The following is an 11,018-nucleotide window of genomic DNA, read 5'->3' as shown; positions in this document are numbered from 1 at the left end:
TAAACGCATACATACCATAGAAAATCAGCTATTCGTTTATTTTCGTACTATTTTTTTTTTGTTCCTCAAATCATCATATAATCATTATCAATGGAGGATATTAATTTAGATTAATCATCCTGAATCAAATTGTAATATTTTTAAATGATACGTAAAGAATTAGCTTACATTATTATTATTATTATGATTATGATTATAATGGACCATATTTTTAATGAGAATGCAGAATAACAGCAGCCGTCGTCATTGTCGTCTTGTAAGGCAATCATCCGAATTAATGTCATTATGATTATGATTATGATGAGATATAGAATGATTCTTAAGACATAATTTAACCATAACATTTCATTAAAAAAAAAATTTTCAATGATCAATTCTGAATGGAAAGAAAAACCAACGCATCATCATCATCATCAATTGTTTTATATTCGAAAATGAAAACTATCACAACAACAACAACAACTTGTACGCCATCTATTGACCGAACAAGACCGAATAAAAATTGATTATAATTCATTTATAAATTTTTCACATCAATCGTTTTATCGTTTTATTTATTTATTTATTTTCCAATGAAATTTCTTAATAATTACTATATTTAAATTGCAGAGTAACTCTTTTTTTTTTGTCTGTTTGTTTGTTTGTCGGACAAGTAAAAAAAAAACAACAGATTTCAAACTGTGTATTTGTGTGTGTGTGTGTTTTGTTGAAAAACTTGAAATATCCAATCACCAACCACATTGAATTACAATGAAATTTATCTGTTTATGTTGTTGTTGTTGTTGTTGTTTCTGTATCGGAGGGGTTACATTTATTGATTGATTGAATGTTAAATTTGTATTGATCAATAATAATAATAATAAGCGAAAAAAAAGAAATAGCCAGAATATAGCTAATTGATTGATTCTGAAAAAAAATCATAAATCTCAGGAAAAAACAATTGTTGCATCATTAAAAATCTAAAGAGAGAGAGAGAGAGAAAGAGTTAAATTTCACTTTTGTTTAGTTTTTTTTGTAATATTTGAGAAAACCCGTATATATAATTAATGAAAATCAGCAGATAATTACTATTACTAATTAATTTTTCTTCTTGAGACACCTACACATCTTATCTGGTTATTTGAGTATATATCATATTATGAATGAATGAATGAATAAATGTTGTTGTTGTTGTTGTTTTGTTGTTTTTTTTTTTAGTTTCATCATGTTTTGTTGATTATAGCCCAAAGATTTTCTACTCAAAAGTAGAATGGTCCAATTGGGCACCGCGATTAGACAAACAAAGAATGAGAGTGAAAAAAAACGAAAATTAAAAGAAAAGAAAAAACAAAAGAAATTATACCTGAGATATATGTTGTACAATTTCATTTCTGCATCTTTGTATGTCATTTTGTTTCAGGAACAAATTCCTGAGTATGTGTGTGTGTGTGTATGTTGACCCGAATTAAATTAAGCTTAATATCCTCATCATTTAAAGAAAAGGATGAATATATATTATGTGTATCTTGGCTGTTTAATAATGATTTTTTATCTGTCAATGTTTGTATATAAATTGTTCTGAAAAAAAAACTTTTTTTTCTTGTTTGTTTGTTGTGAATCGCTTTTTTAAAAAGCTTGATTGATTGATTGATTTTAAATATATATACTGAAAAAATGAAAAACTTAATTTATAATCCATAATAATAATAATAATAATATTAACCGTTTGACCGTTTCGAAAATGTTATGGACTGTGTACTGTATGTGTGTGTGTGTGTTTATCGGTGTAAAATTAAATGAAATCAAAATTATCACTCGAAGAAATAAAATAATAAAAAGAGAGTAAAACTGGAGAGAGAAAAAAAGAAAATTGAAAAAAAAGAATTTGAAAAAATAAAACATCACAAAATATTCTGAATCAGAATATTGAAATGATCACTTTTTGTTGTTGTTGTTGTGGTTGTTGTCATAGAAAGAGAAATCGGGCAAAAACGAAATTTTTAAAAAAAAAAAGATTATAAACTATCAACTATTGGCCTAACATAATAACAGAATCTTTAGATATAACTATATTTTGATGAAAGAAAAAAAAACACTGAGCATTATAAACTATGAATAACTTTGGAAAAGAAAAAATTTCTAATTGATTGATAAAATTTGTCCGTGTGTGTGTATTTGTGTCAGAAAAAATTGAAGAATATATAAAGCAAATTTAAAAGAATTTGGAAACTTTGTTCGGAACAAAGTTTGTGAGGAGTTTTAAAAAAAGATGATCATCATTTTTAAAATAATGACTGTAAAATTTTGAGATTATGTAAAAGTGTATGTGATGATGATGATAATGATGATGATGATGATGAGAAAAATCATTAAATGAGCACTCAATCAATCAATTTTGTTAACCAAGATTGTTTTGAAAAATTTGTAATCGATTGTTACCAAAATCGATTATAGCTAGAATATTGTCTGCAATGGCAATACCGGATGGTCGATCAAATGCAATGCCATTAGCAGTGGATGATTCTCCATTGATATAATCGAAATTTTGATTCAAAGAATTATAAATGGCAATTCGATTGTTTCGTGAATCAGCGCACAATATCTGTACATATTTACTGACCATTGAATTCTTTTTGACTGAAGCGACCAGACCTTGTGGCCGAAGAAATTCACCCCATGCCGATCCTTCACCAAATCCAATATATTTAGATGTTATAAGATCATCTCGATGATTTATAATTGGATGAGAATTCGAATCATTACGATCAATGATCAATAATCGATGTTTATTGAAATCAGAGATGATATAACGATCAGGAGTGAGAAAGGCAACACCACGAGGAGAATCAAGAGGTTGACCACAATGCCACAGATATTGTCCATAATGTGTGAACAATTGAATACGTCGATTACGTGTATCGGAAACCAAAATCATCGATGTTTGTGGACAGATAGCAACATCCCATGGATAACAAAATTGTCCAGGCCTTGAGCCTTTTTCGCCAAATTTAAATAGAAATCCACCGGCTAAATCGAAAGCCTAGAATAAAAAAAAAATTATATTAAATAATTTGAAATTGATTACAATTTTTGAATAACAAATACTTGAATTCGGTGATTATCTTTGTCAGCCACAATCAATTGTCCAAGATTTGAATTGATAGCAATACCAGCTGGTCGATCAAACAAACCAGGTCTGGTTCCAGGACCATTTCCAAACACATGCAATACTGATATTTCTACTTTATTCATCATCATTGATGATGAATTTGACATCATAAATTGACCAGTAGAATTAGTATTATTGTTAATATTATCGAAGACACTTAGTTTCAGTACTTGAATTCGATTATTACTACGATCAGCGACAGTCAAGAGGTAATCTTTCCGATAATTAGGGCATTGCCATTGATAGAATGATTTTGATTGTATTGGAATGTTTGGTGCATTGACGTCGCCAACCAATTTATGATTCGAATCTTTTTGCAATGGTAATCGTGTGATTGCAATGCCCCATGGTCGACAGAATTTACCCGGTTCAGTTCCTTCTTCACCATACACCGTAAGTAGTTTCCAATTCTCTCGTAATCGTTCCGTTTTGACAGTAATTAAATATGGCGAATTACTTGTCAACAGACCATTGATACTGATAAAAATTTTTGCCGAACGTATTCCACTGCCACGTGGAATTGTATATGTAACATTATATTTGCCATTATTATTATCAAGAATATTTTTCTGTATCTGGAACGACGAATTCGGAATGAAAGAATTGTTTTGAGCTGTCGTTTCATTCGATTGAATTTCAATATCAATATTTTCGCCACCTGAAATTCATTTAGCAAAAAAACAAATTAGTTAAGAAAAATTAAATAGTCACAAAGGCTTACCTATCAAAATTTCTTCATTGAAACAATTTTTAGTGATGATGGAGAAACATGTTGGTTCACCTTCGATGGCCATTGAAAGACCTTCTCCACTAATCTGACAATAAGGACCAAATGCAGGTGTATTGATGAAACCGAATGAAGTGATTGATTTGAATAGATTTTGATCAGGCCGAGTGAATGTTATCTTCGGTAATTGAGTTATTGGTGGTTTGCTTTTATTATTATCATTATTATTGTTGGCAGTTAATTGTTGATCAATCGACAATGAATATGCATTACGAACATGATCCAATTGTTTCAACAATTGTTCTTTACGCATCTGAATACTATTGATATAAAGTTGTACGGTAGAATTGATTTCATTGGCCAACGATTGTATTTGATGATCGAAACGTGCCAACATTGAAATATTCGAACCAGTAACAACCAAGTTATTCAAATTATTATTATTTTTATTGTTGTTGTTCAACAAACGCTGATGCAATGTTGTCGATTGTTGTTGTTCCAGAAGATCATTGAGAATGGCAAGTTGATTAGTAGTAAATAAGGATTGATTACAATTACTATTATTATTATTGTTGTTGTTGTTCGAAATGATCGGAGGAGAAACATTGCTATTGCTATTCGACGATAAATTCTTTCCCATACAATTCGTATTGTTTTTACTAAATGACGATGGTGATATCTTGCTGCGTGATTGATTGTTGCTACTGTTGCCTAGTATTAGATCGCCACCACTATTATCGGCCGATAAAACGCCACTATTCAACAACAATGATTCTTGATGAACATTACATACGGTAACATTGTTGTTTATAGCCATCGTTGGTTGATGTTCGCCACCAACTAAATCTATGGCGGATGATCCCAATGGAATGCCATCATTTGCTCTTGAAAATAGTGATGATATATCTTGCTGTCCTGTTGTCGTTGCATCGGTATTATTGGTTGACGAATTTTTATTCAACAATGAATTCGACACCATCAATGAGAATGCATTATCCAATGGATTTACAGTCGAAAGAAACAAGTTTTCATTTTTCCTAGAAACTTGATTATTGAATGGATTGTTAATTACTTTTGACAAAAGTGGCGACGATGTATTGTTGTTGTTGTTCGTTGTCGATGAAGATACCAATGAAGAAGACAGATTTTGGGAATCAAGAAAATTTAAACGGTTAGCATTACCGGATTTATTGTTGTTATTACTGCTATGGTTGAAGGCAATATTTGCACTTGCTACTGCAGTTTCGGATGACGCTGATGATGGACCTGATGTCTGTGACAATGGCGGTGATGAAGAATTCGATGATGATGGAAAAGCATATGAATGCTGCTGTGGCTGATTATTATTATTATGATTTGCCATAAGAAAAGCCGACGATTGTAAGATATTATCCCTGAATTGTTGCGGTGGTTGTTTTTGTTGCTGTTGATGATTTGCATGATGTAATGGTTGTTGATGATTATGGTTATGATGATGATGATGTGATGATTGTTGTTGATCATTGCTATTGTTGTTGTTATGATTCAAAGAATTACCCACAGCGGCAGTAATAAAACCATTAAGATTGAGCAATAATGAATCCTGATTTGTGTTGGTCAAATCAGGATATTCATTCGATTCTGAACAAAAGCCATTTAAACTTTTATCCGTAGATGAGCTAGTTGTCGATGATGATAATAACACTGAATCGGCAATATTTTTCGGTCGAACAGCCAATATATCATCATTGAATAATGATTGTAAATTTTTATTCAATGTTTGTAGATTCACATCGTCATTACGGTCATTAAATCGATGTTTGATCGAATTCGATGATGATGATGGTGGTGTTGATGGCGATGATGATGATGGTGACGATGATGATAAGAATGGTGAGAATCCATTGATATTATTACATTGATTATCTTTCGATAATGAACCAATTAGATTTAGATTATTTCCAGATGACATAAACAACTTATTATCCTGATCTAATTGCATTTGTGATTGAAAATAGTTGCAAAAATTGAATAAAGAATCTGATCCATTTAATGGATCCATTATTGATCAATAGTGTTTTCTTTTTTGTTTCAATGTTACAAATAAAATTTCAATGATAATTATGCGGTTTTTCGTTTCGATTGTTTATAGTGTTCACCGTGATCACTTTCTATTTTTATATATTATTAGTTTGTTTGATAGCATTCATTTATATTTATTATTATAATAATTATGAATGAATTGTAGAATAGAATGAAAAGAAAAGTTTCAATTAAATCGGAATATTATTGTTTTTTTTCCCGATTGTTTGATGATTGCAGAAAACAATAACAATGACAAAATGAAAAATAGTAAAGTAGCATATATAATATATTTGTACCGTGTTTTATTTTTGGCAATATCTTCTATTCTCATCAATTGTTTGTCAGCGTTAGTTGGACTGTTTGTTTGTACCGTAATGCCAAATAAATCAAATGAAATAATTTCGTTTGATTTAGCAAATAATAATAATGATGAGAATAATGAGAATAATAATATGAATTTGAAAAGAATTTCGTTTTTCACGATAATAGTATTGGTTTTTTTTTGTTTGGATTAGACAGAAAGATTCGATTAGAATGGATGACCCGTAGTAGTTATGTTGTTTTTTTTGTTGTTGTTGTTGTTGTTGATATTTTTGTTGACCCGTAGTAAAGTTGCAAGTTTTTTTTTGTTTTTTGTTTTGCAAATTAATCAAAGTTTGGCATATGATTTTTTAAATGTTTCATTCATTTTTCATTTCCCGTTTTGTAACAGTAATCTTCAAATAATAATGATGATGATAATGATGATAATGAATGAGGATTTTGGTTAGAAGAATGTAATCTTTGTTATGTATATAGTTTCAATTAGTTTAATGTCATCATTGGTCAATAAAGTTTGATGATGACAATACCCGTAGTTGTTTCGAATGTTTGAATGTGATGTTGCTTTTAAAGATACATTCGATGATGATTATGAAGTGTGTTGAATATTGATTGTTGTTGTAAACAAATTTTGATGATGATGAAAATTTTCAATGTATTTGTTTCATGATGATGAAATTTTTTTTCAATGCAAAAATGATAATAACAATTAATGAATTCCTGATAATTGGTAAATAAGAGGATGAGGTAATAATGATGATGATGATGATGATACGTTTCAAGTTTATGGTTGAATTTTTTTTCATAGAAAAGGAGAAAAATGTGTCTCTGTATTGTTTGTGAATGAATATAATCCGATGTCCGAATAATTTTGTTTTCGTTTCGGCACGAAATCAGAGAAAGAATGATGTTTTTGGAATCTCTTTTTCCAATGAAAAAATGCTACATTATCTTCACAAAACAATAACAACAACAACAACAACTATCAATGTTGATGCTTGACTGTTGTATTTTATTATTTGGTTCTTATTCTTATTGTTGTTGTTGTTATTGTCGTCGTTGTCGTTTTCAATTCCAAGGAAATCTGATTTTTACCATTTTGTTTTCTATCTATTTTCAAAGTTTGATGCAAACATGAATTCCAGTGAAATAGATCTATTTTGTTCTTGTTTTTTTCCAATTTCTATATATAAAAATTTTGCTAGTTGTATAGTGAAGTTGATGTTATTGATGATGATGTATAATGATGATGGTTGAAAATTGTCGATTGAATCGAATAAAATGAATTTGTATTGAATTTTAATGTACCCGTAGAATTGTTATAGGAAATAGAAAACAAAAACGAAAAAAAATCGACAATAATAATAATGATGATGAGGTTGAGGTTGAACAAACAAACAAAAAAAAAAATTTGATGATGAAAATCGATTGCAATTATGGAATTAAAAATCAGTGCGAATGAGTGAGAGAAATATTTTTTTTTGCGTTTTGTTAATGATTATGATAATGAAAATAATAAGTTTCTTTGGTTGCTGACTTTATCTTGATCTTGGAGAAATGATAAAAAAATAGGAATAAGAACAAAAACAAATCTAAGAATCATTGAATTACTTACCACGGCCAAAAAATGAGAGAAATAATAATAATAATGATGATGATGATTAGATTCTTATTTTTAAAATTCCTGAGTTTAGTTTTCATTGTTTATCTCTTTCTCTCTCAATCATCATTGTTTTGTTGTTGTTATTTTGCGAATCTCGATTTTCCGGTAATACAAATCGTTTATGATATGAATGAATTATCTTGATATTCAATTGGACGATAGCGACGTTTTTTTCGTTTCATTTTCACCACAATAATGACCATCCAAATGATCCATAATAATTCGAATTGAATTCGTATGATCTTGTGTTATTGCTCTTGATATTGGAATTGCGAATGATGATGATGATGATATAATTTTGATGATGATCACGAATATTATCAATAACAAAAAAAATTTCGATTAATCGATGAAACCATAGTTTTTTCCCGTAAAAATTCTATGATTGAAACGATTAATAATAAATAAATAAATATATAAAGAACAAATATTGTTAACAAACAACAAACAGATTTAGGCAATGTCGAACATGGTTGAGCTAAAAAAAAGAAAGAAAAAACAATGCTTTTTTGATGAATGTTGAACAACAAAATGGACACAATTTATACAACATGTAAAATCTTTGTAACAACAATTTGTCAACAAACTTGAATCAATTCGAATCTAATATTATCGATCATATGCACATACACTTTCACACACACACACAATCAAATAGATCAAAAAAAAAAAAAAAAATCACAAGAATAACATCATATCAACAGCAACAGCAGATAAAATCATCAAAAGAATTTTCAATTGTCGTGTCATTATAAAATAAATTAATGATTGAACACGGCGCACTACTGGACACTTTGAGATGCGTCCTTTTTTTCTTCATTCAATGTATTCATTTTTTTTCATCATCCATTTTGATGTTGTTGTTGTTGTTGTTGTTGTTGGATTTTTTTCCTTCTGACTTGTTAGTTTTTTTTACATATATTGAAATACACATCAGAAACCAGGCAAGGGCACCATCATCGTCACATAGAACAAGTGGAAAAAAAAGAGACAGAAGCCATCCATCAATCCATCCATACCATCAATCAGCAGCAATACTACCAAAACACACACACACGAGACGCTATATCATATACAAATTGTGGATCCAATCCTATATGCAGAAACAATTGGAGTTTATTTTTTCTTTTTGTTGTTTTTCCGTTTTCATTTATTCAATGTTGTTTTGACTTTGGATTTCTTCTCTTTTTCTTCTTCTTGTTGTTGTTGTTGGATTGTATTGTATTGAATGGATTATATATATGCACACACTGCAGTAATTTCAATTGTCAATGTCTCGAAACAACAAAAATACAAATAAGCACACAAACACACGGACGTATATGTTGATAGTTGATTTTTTTTCAAAGATAAATTGTAGTGGTGATGGTCGTTGATAGTGATGGTGGTGGTGGTGGTGGTGGTGGTATTTAGTTATTGTCGTAACATTCGTTTTAGATCTTCAAATCACAAACATATAGCAATATGGCACTACCACGCTGAGGCAAAAAAAAACAAAACAAAATGAGTAAATTGTTTTTCGAGAATCCAGAAAAATCGTTTGTGTGTGTGTGTTTGTATCGTTATCATATTGCAGACGATGATGATGGATATATAAGAAAAAAAATATGGTTGATTTCCTTGAATTCAAATTGATTTGTTCTTTTCCAAAATTGGAACGTTTACGATCTGCTCTACTTTGGCATATTTTTTTTTTTTTTTTGGTAAAAACTTTGAGCAAATGCCGAATATGTGATATGAGCTGAATATAAATGAAAAATTCTTAAGAAAAATTCATCTACGTTCGAAAAAAAAAACGAAGTTAATTATGCCAATTGGTTGATGATGTCAATCGAGGGAGTGGTGATCGTTGTTGTTGTTGGTGGTGGTGGTGGTCTGTAAAAGTTGAGTGTTTTTTTTTGTCGATCGTCTATATTCATTTACCATTTGATGAACATGTATGAATGTTGAACATTGAATAGGAGAATCAGGTAATAGAAAAAAAAAATTTTTTCCTTGGAATTTGGGCTGGCCCGTGTTCTTATATATACAATTATTATAATGACTGATTTAAATGGAATGAAATTGGAACCCGTCTTCGTCTTAGTTTGATCAATGTAGACAATATAACTGCTGGTAATGGTCTGAATGAAATTTATCGATGAAATGACGAAACAAAAAAAAAATCGATAATAATGAATGTCAAGAAATAATGATGAAAACAGGCTATAGATTGTATCATATGGGTTCAAAGTTTAATTCAAAAAAAAAAAATTCGAAACTTTCACATTTTCGAATCGAAATGAAAGGATTTTTTTTTTAATTCGTCTATAGATGCCTTGCCATTGTAAGTATCATTTGATGATGGTAACGACGAAGACGACGGCGACGACGACGACGAATGAATTATGAGGAAAAAAAATCAATGTTATATACAATGTATTTATATATAAATACATATTCAACCATGAGAATGATGGCTGTAATTCTTTGTCTTGTTTTTGTTAATTTCTCTATATTTGTAGTCCACCAAATAGGCGCCCAAAAAAAAACATCGAAAAAAAACCTGCTTTCAAAAATGATCATAATTCAAGAAATTCTACTTTATCTTCTACTACTACTACTACTACTACTACCACCATCATCACCACTTTGTTTCGAACATTCAACTCGTGTGGATGATGATAATATTTTTCAATCCATCAAACCTTGTTTCTTTATTATCCTTTATATAATTGAAAAAAAAAACACTTTGTCATAAAGAAATCAAAAAGTTATAACTTTGAAGAATTTAATGAAGAAGAAAAAGAATTAAACTTGTTCCCAAGGTTTAATTCATAAAAATATGATCATTATCGATGTTTGTGTGTATGTGTGTGTGTTTGTGAGTTTTATTATGTCCATGTGTATTAATGATCATAATCAGTTGAATTATACATTGTATACAGTGAAAGGATAATGGTGAAAAACAAAATCTGGTTGGGACTAAACCAATATCTCTCATCGATGATTGAAAATCAATAATAATGATGTTTTGAATATGATTATAAAAAAAAATGAAACATTTACCAAAGAGAAAATCCAACCAAACAATAACTACTTGTTGCCTAAACGAT

The 11,018-nt window shown here is 29.6% G+C and overlaps 1 protein-coding gene across 1 annotated transcript; it reads right to left on the bottom strand.

Annotated features, from left to right (window-relative positions):
* Window positions 1–524: 524 nt before the first annotated feature.
* LOC124498566 (uncharacterized) lies at window positions 525–10,441 on the bottom strand. The gene is made up of 5 exons (XM_075729795.1): window positions 8,373–10,441; window positions 7,876–8,179; window positions 3,870–7,808; window positions 3,085–3,806; window positions 525–3,019 (listed from the first exon to the last, which is right to left on the bottom strand). The coding sequence occupies exons 3-5, from the start codon at window positions 5,914–5,916 to the stop codon at window positions 2,378–2,380; spliced, it is 3,411 nt and encodes a 1,136-aa protein (XP_075585910.1). The 5' UTR covers window positions 5,917–7,808; window positions 7,876–8,179; window positions 8,373–10,441; the 3' UTR covers window positions 525–2,377.
* Between the last annotated feature and the right edge of the window lie 577 nt (window positions 10,442–11,018).

This window comes from Dermatophagoides farinae, chromosome 3, assembly GCF_024713945.1.
Source record: "Dermatophagoides farinae isolate YC_2012a chromosome 3, ASM2471394v1, whole genome shotgun sequence".
Classification (NCBI taxonomy): domain Eukaryota; kingdom Metazoa; phylum Arthropoda; class Arachnida; order Sarcoptiformes; family Pyroglyphidae; genus Dermatophagoides; species Dermatophagoides farinae.
Note: the sequence above shows the minus strand (reverse complement) of the source record. Positions and strands in the feature narration are given on the sequence as shown.